We start from the raw sequence: 18,535 nt of genomic DNA on the forward strand, positions 1-18,535 counted from the left end.
AAAAAAAAAAAAAAAAACAAATCTAGCATTTTCAAAAAGGGCTTCTAAGCTGGGAATGGTGGCACATGTCTGTAATTCTCAAGAGGATCATCTGAACTACACAGTAAGACCTTGTCTCAAAACAAAGAGGGCAGGAGGGGGCAAGGGTCTGCTTAGCGGTGGAACTCTAGCTCAGCAAGTACTCCCAAGCAAGAGGCACAGGAGGACAGGAACAATAGGACTTTTATTCATCTGGAATCTATTTTTGGATAAGGTACAACAATAATGATTCGATTTTTGTTTCCCAGGTTATGGTCCAGTTGTCCCAATAGCACCAGCAATCTCAGTATTAAGGTTTTTAGATGATGTGAGACTCAGACTAGTATATTCACAATTAGCACAATAAACACCAAACTCTGGGATGCAGAAGCCCTAAAACACACACACACACACACACACACACACACACACACACACGAAGTGCAAATCCTGAAATCCCACTATCTACTACATAAAAATGTATGTCTGCTACTATTATCATTAATTCTGGGAAACAGCAATAAGATAAACATCCCCACTGATGACTTTGAGGTTTCTGGTTAAGACCTAAAACTGGATTATCCCAAATTCTGTTAAAATATTTAGGGCTGGAGAGATAGCTCAATGGACTAAGTGCCTGCTTAGGCAAGCACAGGGACTGGGGTTCCACCCCAGCTCAACATGTGGCGCAGGCCACACCCCTGGGCCCTCTGAGCCAGCCACCTAGACCAGTTGTGGTGGTGCACACCTGTAATCCCAGCGCTGGGGAGCTGAAAACAGGAAGATCACTATAAGTCTAAGCTGTGTGAGACCCTGTACCAAATACATAAAATAATAACAATAAAATTTAAAAAATTGAAGTATACGTTATAATAGCAATGTTAATAGTAACCACTTGTATAATATACTAGTATTTATTTATTTGACTTAATATTTGTATTAGGGGGCCAGCCAAATAGCTCAGTGGATTAAAGCGCCTGCAAGCAGGCACAGGGGCTAGGGATTTGATCCCTGGGCCTGCTGTGACAGTCCCGCCCCCAGGGTGTACTGAGACAACAATTGAGACTGGGCGCGGTGGCACACGCCTGTAATCCCAGCTCAAGGGAGGCTATAAACAGGCGGATCACTAAAGTCTGACATAGCAGTGAGACCCTGAACATTCTGCAGATGCTTCCCAAAAAAAAAAAAAAAAAAAAAATTAAGTATTTGTATTAGGGATCAAACCCAAAACCTCCACAATGAGCTATATCCCAGCTCTTTTAAAAAATATTTTAAGACGTGAGCGGCGGAGAGTGCGGCGGAAGTGGCCAGTGAGCCCCCGCTGACGACATGCTGCCCCTGTCGTTGCTGAAGACTGCGCAGAACCACCCCATGTTGGTGGAGCTCAAGAATGGGGAGACATACAACGGACACCTGGTGAGCTGCGACAACTGGATGAACATCAACCTGCGCGAGGTCATCTGCACGTCCCGGGATGGGGACAAGTTCTGGCGCATGCCTGAGTGCTACATCCGCGGCAGCACCATCAAGTACCTGCGCATCCCTGACGAGATCATCGACATGGTCAAGGAGGAGGTGGTGGCCAAGGGCCGTGGGCGTGGTGGGCTGCAGCAGCAGAAGCAGCAGCGGGGCCGCGGCCTGGGCAGCGCGGGGCGAGGAGTGTTTGGCGGCCGGGGTCGTGGTGGCCTACCGGGCACAGGCCGGGGACAGCCTGAGAAGAAGCCAGGAAGACAGGCGGGCAAGCAGTGAGGGTTCCTGCTTCAGCCAGGCCCTGCGGCCTCCACACTGCAGCAGAGGGAAGAGGAGAAGCAGAGGGGCCCCAGCAGACGCTATCTCGGGCTGGCCTCCCCTTAGGCAGCCATTGTACCCTGGTGTGTCATTGGGACTCCTGTTTTGTGACTTTGCTGTCCCTGGAGTGGGCTGGCATTTTGGAAGACAGCTGGGTTTAAAGCATCTCTCCAGCCCTTGGGCCTGTGGTCGTGGCCCCACCCTGCTATGCTGCAGCAGCAGCTGAGAGGCTGTCTTCCTGCACCCCTCACTGACACCTGGAGCCTGCTCCCTCCTGCTCCCCATCTTGCGAATAAAGCCCCTGCAGTTCCAGAAAAAAAAAAAAAAAAATATTTTAAGACAAACTTAGTCACTAAACTGTACAGGCTAAGCTCCAACTTGTGAGTCTCTTCCCCAGAATGCTTGGGTTATAGGCATAGGCTGCTATGCCCAGAGAGTTTTACAATTTTTATAAGGTGATAAACTGACTTCCTCCTTATGACTACTACATACATGAAAAGGTACGTAAAGATTTTTCTTTTTTAAAGGTATTTGGTTGTTACAGGGTCTCACCACGCAGCTCGGATTCATGATCTTCCTGCTTTCAGCCTCCTCAGTGCTGGGATTACAGGTGTGTGCCACCACACCTGGACTCTGGTGGGCTCAGTCCGCCCTCAGGGTGAGGCTGGTGAGGCATGTGAACCTTGGTCCCTGAGCTTGCCTAAGCAGGCACTTTAGTCCACTGAGCTATCTTGCCAGCCCCATAGGTAAAGATTTTAATTATTTATTCCTAAGGAAAATAATTTGGTGATGGTAACTTTTCCTTTTACTTAAATGGCAGGATAGCACCTAACTCAAACCTAGACCTTCTGTTTCCAAATGCTAATATACTGCCTTCATGCCCTGTATCACATATTTTCTCTACAAAGATAAAAAAGAGACCCTGTAGTCCTGCCAAGAAGCTTAAAGCAATAGGGCAATTAGATATTAGGGCTGAGAGCACCCTTAATTCTGTTCATGAGAAGAGAAGGCTGGAAAAACATGGTTCCAGGACTGAAGAAAACTTCAGAGGTCACTGCAGCTAAAAAAAAAAAAAAGACTAACTGGTTGTGGCAGCGCATGGCTGAAATCCCAGCACTCAGGAGGCTAAGGAAAGAAAGATCACAAGTTTGAGACCAGCCTGGGTCACACAGTTCTAGGCTAGCCTGAGGTACAGTGTGAACCTATCTCAAGACAAGACAAAACAACAGCAGCAAAAGAGTGCCAGACATGGTGGGTCATGCCTGTCATGCTAGCACTCAGGAGGCTGAGGCAGGAAGACTGCCCTGAGTTCAAGGCAAGCCTGGGTGCTACATAGTGAGCTCAAGTCTAGCATGAATTACTGAGTGAAACCCTGTCTCTTTAAAAAAAAAAAAAAAAAAGGCAGGGCTGAGAGGGCTAAAAATGAAGCCTACTGGACAGGAGTCAGGCCTCATCCACACATCCATGTGCTGGCTACTTCCAGCCAGCTAGCACAACTTTAGCACACTTAATTAGCTCAGAAAACACTTGCTGTTTGTCTAAAAATATTGATGTAAACTTCTAGATGGGGTGAGCTATGAAATATCAGACATCATTCATTGTTTTCCAGAGGTGGTGTTTCAACAGGTGACAGAGACACAGAGTCCAATTATTCTTAGTCTCTATAGCAAAAAAAGTTTACGCATTACTTCTGGGCTCTATCTACTGTCTAAACATATATGGCAACAAAAATAAAGATTTTTTTTTTTTTTTTTTCAGAACCAGGGATTGAACTCAGGCCCTTGCGCTTGCCAGGGAAGTGCTTATTCTACTGAGCCATCTCCCCGGCCCCCAAAATAAAGATTCTGAGCTATATTTCATCCATTACATTTCAGAACTCCTAAACGGTTATAAAATACTTCAAGATCAAATGCAGTCCACATGGCACAAAACACAATCATTTACTCTTGTTTCTTTCTGAATTAAACACATCCTTTGGTTTCTACAATAAGCAATTATATATATTTCTCATCAACAAGGCTTTGTTTTCCTTTCATTTTATGTATTTGGTACAGGGTCTCAGTACACAGCTCAGACTTGTAGCGATTCTCGTTTTCAACCTCCCCAGTGCTGGGATTACAGGTGTGCGCCACCATGCCCAGACTTGGTCTCCAGCTCAGCACTCTAGAGGCGGGGCTGGTGCAGCATGTGATGCTGGTGATCAAACCCTGGTCCCTGCTCTTGCCAAAGCATGCGCGTAGTCCACTGGGCTATCTCACCAGCCCTAATGGCTTTTCTTTTTCTTTTTAATTTTATTTATTTGTGTGTGTGTGGGGGCAGCTCAGCCCACCAGGGGGCAGGGCGGGCTGGCATGTGGTGCTGGGGATTGAACCTCAGTCCCTGTGCTTTGCTAAGCTTGTTCTAAGTAGGTGCTTTAGACCACTGAGTCATCTCACCAGCCCCCCTAATGGCTTTTCTTGTGATACTTTCTTCAGATGATACCTTGTCCACGTCTCCTTTATATATTTTTTAAACACTAACTTTTTTTTGCAGCATAAAAGTTCTATAACTTTTTAAATACTTTATAATAAACACCGAAAAAAGGCAAATTAAAAAACAAAACAAAACCCAGAAAACACAGTAAATTTTTTACATCAGGCCAACAGAGCATGTGGTTCCAAAGTCGGCACACCCTATACTCCCTGCCTTTCATGGTCAAGAGGCTGGTGTGGGCCCCAAGGAATGGCATACTGGTAAATGAGCCTCTCACAGTTTGTCAGATGCGGGCTGACTAGGCCAGGTATAAATGTTAGTGAAAATACATCAGTTCCTGTGGATGGCTGCATGCTCAAAGAATCAGAGTCCTAAGCTCAAAAAGGAGAACTGCAAGCTCCCAATGAACAAGTAAATGTAAAGAATCTGCCACACCTGAGCCTAGAAGCTGCACACAATAATCTGCACAGACAATCCCAAGGAGGTCTTATCATTTTACCACAGCAACCAGAGCATTCTCACTGGCTGTGTATAGCACAGGGTTAGTGCAGGGAGGGCTCCTCAGTCACATGCTGTCTCAGTATACCCAAGTGCAGTTGTATTCCAAGGCAAGTCATGCGTGGGTTACAGAAAGAGCTGTATGGGAGAAACCAGCATACTGCTAGACACCAGGAAATAGTTGCTCACAAAACAAACTCAACCCTTATTATTGCAAACAGAGTACAACTCCATGGTTTTTTGTTTTTTAAAAGGATAAAGACAGCACACTAGCTGATAAGCCTTCTTCCAACCATATGAACAACCGAACTGCATACTTCAGGACAATGGGGCAGCTGGTACAGCTCAGCTGCACAGGCTATAGGGTGCAGAGGATTAGCTTCTGCCTTCAGCAACCAAACAGACATGGAGAGAGGGATAGAGAGAAAAATGGGTGAGACCATAAATTTTATGCTATATACTTTTACTAAAGTCACTATGTGAGCAACACTGGGTTTAAGTCTCTTTATAGCAAAAACACACACACACACACACACACACACACACACACACACACCCCTAAAAGGAAAAATCATTCAAGCAGGCTTCAAACTTCCCTCGTGTTTTTACATGTATAATTTAAAAGTTAGTGCCTACTTTGTACCTGTGACCATGGGGATGAGGAAAAAATATGGATAAAGCCTAATTCTTCTTTACAAAGAGCTCAAAGTTTAGAGAACCAGAATTTGAATTATTATTATTATTTTATTTTTTTGTGGAACCAGCGATTGAACTCAGGCCCTTGCGCTTGCCAGGGAAGCACTTATTCTACTGAGCCATCTCCCCAGCTCTTCGAATTATTTTTTAAAAAAACTGTTTTAGGTCACAGGTAGTTGAATATCTACTTACCTCTTCTTTCTTAAATATATGCACATAGTACATATACATATACTGGATAGCTGTCTAGACAGGTACGTATACAGACAGATGTATAGATACACAGACAGACAGGATAAAACACGCCTACCATCCCTTGGTGCTCTTGCTTAAAGTCTCTGGAGCACAGTGTAAATGATTTTGAGATGCAGGCAGGCAGGTTAATACCCCCACCACCTTGTGTGCCTGAATGACGAACCTCCAACACTGTGCTCAGATTCTCAGGTAGGGGTGACATTCAGACAGACAGACAGACAGACAGACAGACAGACAGACAGGCGAGCACCAGCCTCCCACAGAAGATAATTTGTAGAATTTAGAAGGCAAAAGTTTCATGACTGAGCCAGCCCTTTTCATTCCTGTCCCTTGTTCCTCTCAAAACCTGAACTGACGAGACTTCACACTGAAAACCCACTTTCAAAGTACAAAAGATCATCCACCAGCAACATGCCTGCCTCCAGGCACAAAGCAGTGACCTGTCCCCCCCAAGGCAACTCCCGGGTACACCCACAACAAGGAAAGCAAATAAAATTAAATTAAATTAAAAAAAACAACAACAACAACAAGGAAAGCACTAGCTTTCCAACCTGAAAGAGGCAATAGTAGATGCAAGAACTCAAGAAGCAAAAACACTGATATTTTCTTTTTACCCAAACAATTAATATAGCTACAAGAAAAAATAAATGCAATAGAAACTTGAAGCCACACATCCTCCAAAGCCTGATCTGACCCCAAGAAAAAGAGTCCACTGCTTAAAGAACCTAGCAAACTTGTTTTCACATTTCACGTAGGTTAACTTTTCTCTCCACCACTCCATGAATCTGTTCAGAGAGCATAAGAGCCACGGGAGTGGTCAGCTTCAGACAGAAAAAAGTTAAAACTCGGTGGCTGAATGATTATCTTTACAACCTTGAAGCCACTGTCCCTGTCACCAAAAGGCATACTTCTGCCTGACACTAAACATTCCTTCTGTCCCATCCACCTGCCACCTCCACACACAGAGACTCAAACACACAGTGCCACACAGCATCTGACCAGCATGTTTAAGGAGACAGCAATTACTCCTCCAAATTCCTGAACATGAGAGGCTATATAGCAACTTAAAACAGCTAGAGCAGGAGACTATTCTAGAAGGGGTAAAGTAGGGGGAAAACCCAAACAGTATTTTTTTTTAAAGACAACAAATAAATTCAGGTATAAGATTTGCATCACCAACATTGTTTCCAAATTTAAAAACTTACCCTGAAGAGATTTTCCCAATCCCTGGCCCAGCTTCCACCCATGTTTCTGGAGTAAGCGATGTCCAATATTATCCTGACAGACAGAACAGAGAGACAAACCAAAAATATTCCAGTAATATATTCTTCCCTTCCTAGTGACACTTAACAGTGATGAGCAAGAGGTAATCTACATATACGCATGCAAAAAGGTGCTATACCAAGGTAAATGTGCCCAATAAAGGGGCGCTAATGTGGAAGGAATGCTGGCTAGTACTGTCTATGGGAAGAGCACATGGAGAAAGGGTCCTTTCTGATGGTGTGCTGGGCAACTTTGGTTCGTAACACTTTTAAAAAAGCAAAAAGGGGAAGGGAAAAGGGGAAGAATACATCTGTGAAAATTTCAAGCTAACATTAAAAAGCATAAAATCAAGGTCCTTGAACAATTGTATCCATCACCTAGACAGCACCACTTTAAGATTTTTTTTTAGGAAAGAAAATCTACATTGTGTTTAGTTGCTTTATGTGTCAGGCTTTCATGATACAAAGTTGTAAGACTGCCCCACCACTAGAAATGAAAAAACAATCAGCAAAATCCAGGCTAGACTTGATTGATTTTTTTAACATATAAATATACAAAATATAAATAATTAACTAGCATGCAGCCAATATTAAACCGAAAAAACAGTGAGGTTAGTAAAACAAGAAATTAAACTGATTAAACAGAAAAAAAAAAAAAAAAAATGAGCTCAAGCACAGACTGAGTGATGCATCAACATGTAGTCTAAGAAAAACGCTAGGACGTTAGAATGGACCAGGCCTGGCAGTAGGTACAGTCAGAACCGTTGGTGCGCAGAGGGACCAGCACACATAATGTCTCATCTTCCCAGCTGGACCTGGACAGCTGCTTCAGGGGGCTGTAGTGAAGACTCCAGAAATAACAATCAAACGTCAGCTCCTGTGCAAAGGGTCCAGGTCAGGGACTTTTATATCCTCTTGTTAAATTTCTCTGCTTTTTAATTTTTATTTCAGATTCTGTGTTTGAATTATGAAGTACCAAAGAAAAGCTCAAATAACCATTAACTGTCAGAAAAAAATGCCACTCATAAAGAAAATAAATAATAGATAAAAAATAAACCAAAATCACATGGCTGGGGTGTAGCTCAACAATAGAGTGCCTAGTATGTGTGAGGCCCTGGGTTCAATCCCACACTAGGTAGGAGGTATTATACACACACACAGTGTTCAGTATGTATACTACAGTATCTAGAATCATCTGAATGCTTTTATTACAAGAAATCAATTTATAAGTATAACAAAATCACAAATATTTCATTAAAATTAGATACCTCATATTAAGCTGTTTATCATCCAGCTCCATGGTCAATGATCAAATGTTCCTTGGAGTCAAAAACATTATTTTACTGCTATCACCTCTTATAGGAAGTTAGATAAATAACCTCTCACTCCCACCCCCACCCAATCCTCTGGCTTTGATTTGGTTTGGCTTTTAGAGACAGGGTCTCACTACACAGTTCAGACTGGACTTGAACTTAACTATGTAGCCAAAGCAGGCCTCCAGTTTGAACTGCAAATAATCCTCCTGCCTCAGCCTCCCAAGTGCTGGGATTACAGGCATGTGCCACCACACCCAGCTTGTTTTGTTTTTAAAAGGACAATCAGGGCAGGGGAGATGGCTCAGTGGAATAAGCGCTTCCCTGGCAAGTGCAAGGGCCTGAGTTCAATCCCCCCATTTCGCAAAAATAAATAAATAAATAAATAAATAAATAAGTTTATTAGCATGAGAAAACTAGGCTGAGTGGTTGATTGATTAGAATATCTTATTTAAATACAAAAAGTGGATGCAAACAATAATGAAAAATATGTTCTAAAACAAGATAAAATTGTGTGAGATACACATAGGTAATTACAGCGCACAAATGGCCTTATGGAAATTATTTTTGCTAAGAATTAGAAGAATCAGAAAACACTAGAGTATGTATAAGCGCAAGTGATGACTTCCACATTATTGGAGATCACAGAAATTTAATGGTATACTGCTGCTACTTTCTTCTCCCTTGTATTTCTAACAAAAAGGATATATAGCTTGCACTGAGTCTGTCTCTGTCTCTTTTTGTGACAAGGTCTCGCTATGCAGTTCAGGCTGGCCTTGAGCTCATTTTGTAGCCCAGGCTGGTCTCAAACTTACAATTATCCCCCTGCCTCAGCCTTCCATATTGGGATTACAGGCGTGCGCCACCACACCCAGCGAGTCTGTCTCTTTATGAATAACTATTACTCTTTTAAAAATTTGAGTCTGGGGATGTAGTTGAGTGGTAGTGTTTCTAACATTCATTCATGAAATTCTGGGTTCCCTTCTCAGGACAACAAAAAATAAAAACGAAGTCCCAATATATAAATAATTTTAGCAAAAAACAGAAAGAGCCTTATTGTCCTATGATAAGAACAAGCTTACGTGATATAAAGCCACTATTACATAGAATTTCTACAAATGAAAATCTGGAAATGACTCAGAGCATGTAGTTGATTCCATTATTTTTAAACTACTAGGCTAATGCTGTAACTACATCTGACGCTGAGTTTTAGGTATTAAATAATGCTGACAAATATTGTTTTCTGTCTTCATTTTGTTGTATTTTTGTTGTTCATTAAAAGAATGCACCACCTCTGGCTAGGTGGAGATGAGACATTATGCTGACCGTGTTAAATCATGAATGCACTAAAATAAACAGACAGATGAAGCAGTATGCTATTTCCAAAAGCAGTGCAAGTGGAGTGAAAGCATTTCCATACGAACCTGGCTTTAAAAACTGGGCTGTCAAAAGAACAGTTAAATGTAACACAAAGTAAGAAACTGTCCAATCACTAATGGTTTTTTTTTTTTTTTTTTTTTTTTTTTTTTTGTCTTGTTTTCAATTCAGTGCTTGCAAGTAAGGTACTCATTAAAGGAGAGTAAAAGCATAAGTAAATTCACGAGAGTCAAGAGCAGCTGAGTCAAGACAGCGTGTGGTGACTGACAACAGTGAAAGGGACGCAGATGTTACAGGGAGGGGCAAGGAAAACCGAGGGTCATACAGATCAGCACACCTTACAGACTCACTCAAGAGGATGGCTGTCACTTTTGCAGGAGAAAAGCTCCCACACACAGTAGCGTGGCTTCCTCCTCTGAAGCTTAAGTTCAGACTTTCTCTGTCTTCCCAAGGAAAGAGAGGATAAACCTTGGCAGGTTGTTACACCTTAGCCTGCACCACAATCCTGCTGATCAGGCCAGGTGAGTGGCTCACAGAAAAACAGGTCTTTCCCACCATACTGACCACTTGGTGGGGAGGGCAGCACTGTACATCTCCATAAAGGGCTGGCACTTCCTACGGGCCCTTCCCTAAGACACAGGCTTTGTGGACACGTGTCACAGCCCAGTGAATGGGCTGAATACACACACACCACAACACCTACAACAGTACAGAACACAGGCCACTGCTCTGTCAGAAATGATCTCCAAAAAACAAGGGATTCTAGCACCTGTCTACAGGAAATGAGTAACATATGCCCTCTGCCTAGGGCTGTGATTTTTTTTTTTTTTTTTCTTTTGGTACTGGGAATCGAACTCAGAACCTTATGCTTGCCAGGCAGGCTCTTGTGCCACTGAGCTAAATCCCCAGCCCTGGACTGTAATCTTGATGATGACTCTCATGGATGCTACCTGCAACAGAAAACTGCACATAGGAACCCATAGCTCTAACAGGAAAATCTAGACAGACACAGGCAATGAGCACTAATTTGACTTTCAAACTACTATTAGGGGCAAAAAACTTAAGAGCAACAAAAATCAGTGAGGTGCAACAGTGTACAACTATAGTCCCAACTATGAGAAGCTGAAGCAGGAGGATTACTCAAGCCAGCAGTTCAAGACCAGGGTGGGCAACATAAGACCCCATTTCAAACAAACAAAAATGACTGAAAAGTCATTTTGGTTTTGTCTTTAAATAAAATATGTAATTTGGGATTTAATTATAACCTCATAGAACCAAAAATATACATCACTGTATAAAGTATAGGGGTGTGGGGGGCCTGGCCCTAGCTCAGGCCTTTAAGTGGCTGCTTCCACAAAGCTGTCAGCCTCAGGTTGCTGGAGTTCAAACCTCACACTTCTCCCGCTGGCCAAAAGCGCCCTGAAGGCATTCGAGCAAAAAAAAAAAAGTATAGGGGTGTGTACATGTGTGTGAAAGAGAGAAGGAGAGAGAGAGAGAGAGAGAGAGAGAGAGAGAGAGAGAGAGAGAGAAGACAGACAGACTAGGGATTGAACCTAGGACCTTTACACTAAGCCACATTCCCAGAACGCTCCCTTTTTTAAACTTTTTATTGTGTTTTTTTGTTGTTTTGCTTTAATTTTATTTTTTTGCAGAACCGGGGATTGAACTCAGGCCCTTGCGCTTGCCAGGAAAGTGCTTATTCCACTGAGCCATCTCCCCAGCCCCTAAACTTTTTATTTTGAAACAGTCGCTTACTAAAACTGCCCAGGATGGGCCTGAATTTGCCCTCCTCCTGCCTCAGCCTCCCAGAGTGGTAGAAGAAGCACAGGCAGGTATCACCATATATGGCTTTTTTAAAAATTAGGTTTGCAAGTAACAAAGATGCAGGGCAGTGATGGGTCCTTTACTTAAATACTCTTTTGACTAATAGCTAAGGGTGGCGAGCAAAGGCTGGGTTTCCACACAACTTCCTGTCACACTCTGCTCAAGATCTAAAAATGGGAGCTCTGTGCACGGCCACTAGTTGGAAAGGGAGTTGTCCTAACTGTGATCAAATCATGAAGCTGAGCTGAAAACCTCCATTCTTTTCTGCTAGGCTAACTTACCTCAGTTGGCCTTTTTTCTTCTTTTTCTAGACTTCACTGTACAACTACAAAAGTGTATATCCAACCTCTGCTCTTTACTTACATAAGGAGAGAACTATCAAATAGGGAGATCTTTGAAAGCAAGACATGGGGCCGGGGAGATGGCTCAGTGGAATAAGCGCTTCCCTGGCAAGCGCAAGGGCCTGAGTGCAATCCCTGGTTCTGCAAAAAAAGAAAAAAAAGAAAAAAAAGAAAGCAAGACATGTACATTCTGAACAACTATCCATACACTTGAAAACACCACCAGTAAACAAAAGCTCAGGTAACTATTTCAGCCACTCCTTGATATTTTTGTATTTATGAAAGAAGTATCAACACACGTGTAAAGATTGTGTGAGGTTGACTCCAAATTTTTTTTTTTTTTCTGTCATTTTGAGACAAGAGTCTCACTATACAGGCTGACCTTAAACTCACTTTGTAGCCCAGACTGGTCTCAAACTCACAACAATCCTCCAACCTCAGCCTCCTAAATGCTGGGATTATAGGCATGCGCCACTATACCTGGCAACTCCAAAATGTTCTACTAGGAGGAGGAATAACATGTCTCAAGAAAAAACTCTAATACAAGTATGTCAGCGACTAGATGAACACTAGCTCCACAGTGGATTTTCTTGTAGTTGACAGCCACATTTAGTTTACACAATTTAACCCATTTTTGACAGTGACAAAAATGTCTCTTGAGTGTACTGTAAGCTTTGCTGATTGTATACTAAAGATTCTATAAGCAAGAACCAAATGCTACTAGGTGGACCCATGCAAATGACAAATTGTAAAAACTCCCAAAACAAAAAAAATCTACAGCTCACTACAGATGACACAATGAAGACCGAAGGGAAAAGCCAGAGTGATGCTACACCATTCAGCTCTAAGAAGCACGCTATTTACAGTGCAGTCCACGTATGGTCACTGCTAAATGTCAAATCAGCATCTCAGAGTTACATTTGGAACTAATGGAGTCCACAGATCTGAACCGATATGCATTGTGACAAAGCCCAACTATGCTTCTCTGTCTCTAGGTGAGCAACTAAACACGAGCACCTACAATGTAAAAATCACACTGATTTTAAAATCTACCAATCAACCTGATAACAATGAAGCCAGGGTTTCAGAATAAAAGCCATCTAATGGCAGTTGTAAGCTGCACCTGGACATGTGCCAGTGACAGCACACTCTGGGTCTCAGCTGCAGGTGCTGCCCTCTGTGTAACCTCACGTTGCTCCAACATCCGATGCCTCATCTTCCTGCTGGAACAGGGTCATAAGGACCATGAACCACCACTATCAGTGACTACAATGGAACCCTAGACTGCACTGTAGCTTAGGGAAGGTTTTGTCTTCTAGACATTTTACCTTTAAGTATGTGGAGGTCAAAACTACAATGGCCAGGACCTAGAAGTCTTATAAAGCAACAAAAACTTTTAAAATTCAACTTTAAAAGTGTTTTGTTTTTATCCCCATACTGCACTTTTTTTTAAAAAATTTTATTTATTTATTTGTGTGTGTGTGTGTGTGTGTGTGTGTGTGTGTGTGTCCAGCTCAGCCCACCAGGGGGCAGGGCTGGCTGGCATGTGGTGCTGGGGGATTGAACCGCGGTCCCTGTGCTTTGCTAAGCTTGCTCTAAGTAGGTGCTTTCGACCACTGAGCCATCTCACCAGCCCCCATACTGCACTTTGTAATACACACATACACAAATAAGTATGAAAGGCTGAGTCCAGATGTTGTAGGTCACAGCAATAATTCCAAGGACTCAGAAGGCTGATTCAGAAGTTGATGCATTTAAGGCTCACCTAGGCCAGGGCTGGAGCTATAGTTCAGCGGCAGAGCACCTGCCTGCCACGTACATGCCCAGGATCAAACTTAATACTGAGGAAGGTGGAGGCCTCAGTGTCAAAGTGCCGCTGAGCTTAATCCCCAATGCCAGCAGAAAAAGTTACCACTCTGCACTTTCACTTTAAAGCAGGTAATCAAGTGGTCAGGCAACTGTTTCTTTTCTTAGGTGTTTTATTCTTGACCAGAAATTTCACTGACAGATATCTGTATGGTTAAAATAAAAAAATGAAAATAAAACTTTACACCAAAGATTAAATACTTTACAAATATTAGACTTTAGGTGGTGTCAACATCTGCCTACTGAAACTGAATCCTTGTCACTGGGGCTGGGGAGATGGCTCAGTGGAATAAGTGCTTCCCTGAATGCTTGTCATCATCTCACTAAAAATCGAGACTTCATAAGCTAGACAGAAGCACAGTGCAATGCTGCATCACATAATCTCCCACTGTGCTTGTGTGCATCAAATGTACCCTATTACAACACAGAAGGCCTGAGTCCTATACTCACAAGAACCCTCACACAGGCACATTCCTGGCTCAAACCTGTGCAAATTCCCATGGCTACCAGCTGCTGATTACCTTGGCTTAACAAAAAAAAGAAAAAGAAAAAAGAAAAGAAAAAAAGACTAGACCTTTAGCTCCTGAGATGATCTGTAGACTCCCAAAGCTGCGTACTTCCAGCCGCTTTTGAGTTGCATGCTGTAGCAAAACAGTCAGCACCTCTCAATAAATACTGCTGCAGAGAAAGATCTTAACTCAGCAGGGACTCTTTCTGTACAAGAAGCAACCCACACAGCTTACACAGCCAGCCAGCCAGCCAGCCAAGTCAGTAGCTCCTACTCAGCTTTTTTCAAGGGGAGGTCAAAAAAAAAAAAAATTACTTAAAAACAAAAAACCAAAACCCACCAATCATTATCAGAATTCCTTTTAAAATTTTATATTTTATTCCCAAAGGATCAGATAGCAGAAATAGACTCTTCCTTATGAGTCCTACAGCTATCTAACACAATGGAGCTACAAACTCCTGGCTATTAGCCCACACTTAAGCCAACACATCACAAATGATGTATATATGTATGTTTCAGCAGTAATTTTGATTAGAAATATAATTAACATGTTACACACCTGTGAACATGTTAATTAAAAAACAAAATATCCAATCTGTGTATTATACGATCTGCTATTTTAACTGAAGATAGCAGTGCTTTATAAGTAAGGAGCCAGCCCAATAAGACTGCTCAACCAGACTGTCTTTTGACAGTGTACTCCCTAAAACACAAAACAGAGAATGCTGGACAACATGAGATCAAACAGCATTTGCCTCACTGGAATGAGTTTTTGAGAAAACTTAATGTGCCCCTAGAAGGCAGCTTAAAAAATATTAAATATCAGTTAGTGCCTTTAAAAAACCTTGGTGAGTATAACAGTAATTATACACTGCAAATCCAGGCTAACTAAATTTCCTTCTACTATCAGGACAAAGTACTCACAGAACTGCAGCGCATGTAAGAACATTAACCAACCATGTATCTCACAGGATATGGTTCTGAGGCCCTGCTGCTGGCTGGCTGTTCTTTAACGTTGATCCAAAGAAACAAAATTAAATATAAATGGAAAAATAAAATTATTTTCAAGTACAAGATACTGGTTTTAGCTACCAATTTCATTGTGAAGTTCTGTCATGTAATAATCCCTGAGATGATGCAGGCAAACTATAAACTTGAATGTGTTACTGGGTGGGGTGGGCTTGGCCTCTTGCCCTCCCATCTGAGCGCAGACTAGCCTGTCCACCCCTGTGTCCTTCTCCCTCTGCAGCAGTATCACATGCGTCACCGTTAGGGCCATGCCTGAGTCTAGCATCATGCCAGCACATGGAGACAGAAGGTACTGTATGCAGTGTTCACTGGACCAGAAGGACAGAGACGAGAAGGGGAGGTGGGGAGAAAGAAACCCTAGAAGAAATTTTAAAAAGGCAGACCGTGCAATACAAACCAGATCATGGCTGTTTAGCTAATATGGGCCAACTGCTGCGGAAGAAAAATGTCGAACACCCCAAGTTGTGTAAATTTCTGTAAACATCTAAACACACACACAAACACACACAATACCAACCTAATTAGGAACATAAATATATGTGGATCCTTTACTATGTCATAAGTTTAAAAAATACAACTAAAGTTCAAGTCTAACTTGCTTCAGTATTTTCCTTCAGGAAAGATGCTTTATTTCTTAAAAGGAGAAAGGGCTTGCTTTGACTAAGGTTAGTAAGATTTCCTCTGAATTTTATCCCCATTCAAGTTTTACCCACAACTCAGTGAAACTTCATTAAACAGGCACACTTAAAACACAAAAATTATATGCTCACAATAATGACAAGTGTAGACACTTTAACAAAGAGCTGTGTTACTTAAAAATAGGCTTTCAGAGTAAAAGTAATATTCAAAAATTAAAAAGAATTTATAAAATTAAGAGACAGGAAAATAAACCTTGTTTTATCGCTTGCTATCATTAATGTCTCTAACCAGTGTAAGAAGAGGGAAATAGCTGGGTATGGTGGCACACACCTATAATCTCAGCCCTCTTGGACACTGTGGCAGAAGGACTCCAAGATGGAATCTAACCTGGGCAACTTAGCAATTTAACAAAACCCTGTCTCAAAAAAAATTTTTAAGGCTTAGAATGTAACTCAGTGCAAAGGCCCTGAGGTTCAAACTCCAGTATCATAAAATCAACTTCTGACAAAAAACCCCAGACATTTTTCAAGCTACAGAGAAGAGCTTAACATGGTCTGGTAAAATAAAGTGCATCACTGTACAACTGCTCCTAACAGATGTCTCCTGTGACTATGTTTTTCAAGGAAAGGTATTGAAAGGCTAAAATATACTTACTCCTTATTAAATTCACAAAAACACTAAATTTTTACTATCTTTATCAGAATATCATTATGGGACAAAATAATATTTTTCATTAAAACCCTAATTTGTTTCTGTGTTGGGCTGCTTCCCTCATACATTAAACACTGTGTTATACCCCAAATGCTAGCTGGCGACTGCACAGCATGCAGGAAAACAGCCCTGAGCTGCACTTCCAGTCGGTGACAGCTGACCCCCACTCACATCAGGGGCACTCGAGCACCGCCTGCCTGACTCGCTAAGGCCCAAGGGCACTACAGGAGCTTACCGATTCTATAGGCTTGTCGAGAGAGGCCTGTTCGATTTCCAGGTGTCCTTCTTCATACTGATCAAAGTGATTACCCTGAAAAAGGAAGGCTCCAGTTATTTTTCATAAGCAATAAGTATTATCAACAGCTGAACCCAATGGAAGGGTTATTCTTTTAACTTTGTATTCCTTTTATGGAGAAAGCCAAAACCACACCAAATTCAGATGCTCAAAAAACACATTTAAGGGGGCGGGGATATAGCTCAGTGGAATAAGTGTTTGCCTGGCAAGTGTAAGGTCCTGAATTCAACCCCTGGTACAACCAAAAAACAAAACATCTAGCCAGGCACAGTGGTGCATACTTTTTTTTTTTAAAGCTATGTTATGTTATGTTATGTTATGTTATGTTATGTTATGTTATGTTATGTTATTTATTTGTGTGTGTGTGTGTGTGGCCAGCTCAGCCCACCAGGGGGCGAGGCTGGCTGGCATGTGGTGCTGGGGAATTGAACCGCGGTCCCTGTGCTTTACTAAGCTTGTTCTAAGTAGGTGCTTTAGACCACTGAGCCATCTCCCCAGCCCCAGTGGTGCATACTTTTTATCCCAGCTGGCTGAGAAGTTGAGGCAGGAAGATAGAAAGGTCAAAAACATAAAACACATGTAGAAACTTCTTTAACACAAACTTATCTATGTTCATTTAAACATAAACAGAGATAGGGCTTGCCCTAAATTTATCCATAAGGGGAATTCTGCTATTTGCTAACTGGTGTTGAGTGTGGTGTACACATAATCCCATATCTGTAACCATTTGGCAATTAACTATTTAATAATTTTTAATCTATGAATTGAATGGTTTATCTTCAATGTTTTGTCCAGGTGGGAATTTCAATACTATGATTTGTGCCTCAGAAACACAATTGTTTTCATAAATTATAAATCATGCTTTGTCCTGGCTTTATGGCTTATTTTCTTAGAAGAAAATTTTTGCAAGATTAAAATTCATTGTAGGGCTGGTGAGATGGCTCAGTGGTCTAAAGCACCTACTCAGAACAAGCTTAGCAAAGCACAGGGACCGCGGTTCAATTCCCAGCACCACATGCCAGCCAGCTCCGCCCCCTGGTGGGCTGAGCTGGCCACACACACACACACACACACACACAAATAAAAAAAATTTATTTTAAAAAAAAATAAAAAATAAGAAAAAATTCATTGTAGATGCTGAAAAAAATAGTAATTTTTAAAAACTATTTTAATAATTAGTGAGAGAAATCAGCTGAAGAAAGCATTAATGCAACTACAGAGATGACAACCACTGGCCTATAATCTCAAAGAGCAAAACATAGTATTAATATTCTTCAAGAACTCATGTTTGGGCTGGTGAGATGGCTCAGCGGTCTAAAGCACCTACTTAGAACAAGCTTAGCAGAGCACAGGGACTGCGGTTCAATCCCCCAGCACCACATGCCAGCCAGCCCCGCCCCCTGGTGGGCTGAGCTGGCCACACACACACACACTAAATAAATAAATAAATTAAAAAAAAAAAAAAAGAAAGAACTCATGTTTTGGGGCCAGGGAGATGGTTCAGTGGAATAAGTGCTTCCCTGGCAAGCGCAAGGCTTGAGTTCAATCCCTGGTTCCAAAAAAAAAAAAAAAGCTCATGTTCTGGGCTGGTGAGATAGCTCAGTGGTCTACGCACCTGCCTGGCAAGCACAAGGACCTGAGTT

The 18,535-nt window shown here is 42.0% G+C and overlaps 2 protein-coding genes across 6 annotated transcripts in view; one reads left to right on the top strand and one right to left on the bottom strand.

The window, feature by feature from the left end:
- Positions 1–16,913, bottom strand: part of Gpatch8 (G-patch domain containing 8) — a 63,151-nt gene extending 46,238 nt beyond the window's left edge. For 2 of the 5 annotated variants that reach the window (XM_023718197.1, XM_023718199.1), the window contains exons 1-3: positions 16,833–16,913; positions 9,727–9,744; positions 6,933–7,005 (exon numbers count right to left, since the gene is read on the bottom strand). The gene's annotated coding sequence lies outside the window, so the exon portion shown is untranslated. Of the gene's footprint in view, positions 1–6,932; positions 7,006–9,726; positions 9,745–15,644; positions 15,680–16,832 lie in introns of all 5 variants that reach the window. The other 3 variants (XM_023718198.1, XM_004633828.2, XM_023718200.1) reach the window with 3 other exon arrangements.
- On the top strand, positions 1,301–1,771 carry LOC101563011 (U6 snRNA-associated Sm-like protein LSm4). The gene has a single exon (XM_012515292.2). It carries the CDS (start codon positions 1,348–1,350, stop codon positions 1,765–1,767), a length of 420 nt encoding a protein of 139 aa, XP_012370746.1. The 5' UTR covers positions 1,301–1,347; the 3' UTR covers positions 1,768–1,771.
- Positions 16,914–18,535: the final 1,622 nt, after the last annotated feature.

The sequence above is a fragment of the Octodon degus genome, unplaced genomic scaffold (assembly GCF_000260255.1).
Source record: "Octodon degus isolate 3935 unplaced genomic scaffold, OctDeg1.0 scaffold00056, whole genome shotgun sequence".
NCBI classification, from domain to species: domain Eukaryota; kingdom Metazoa; phylum Chordata; class Mammalia; order Rodentia; family Octodontidae; genus Octodon; species Octodon degus.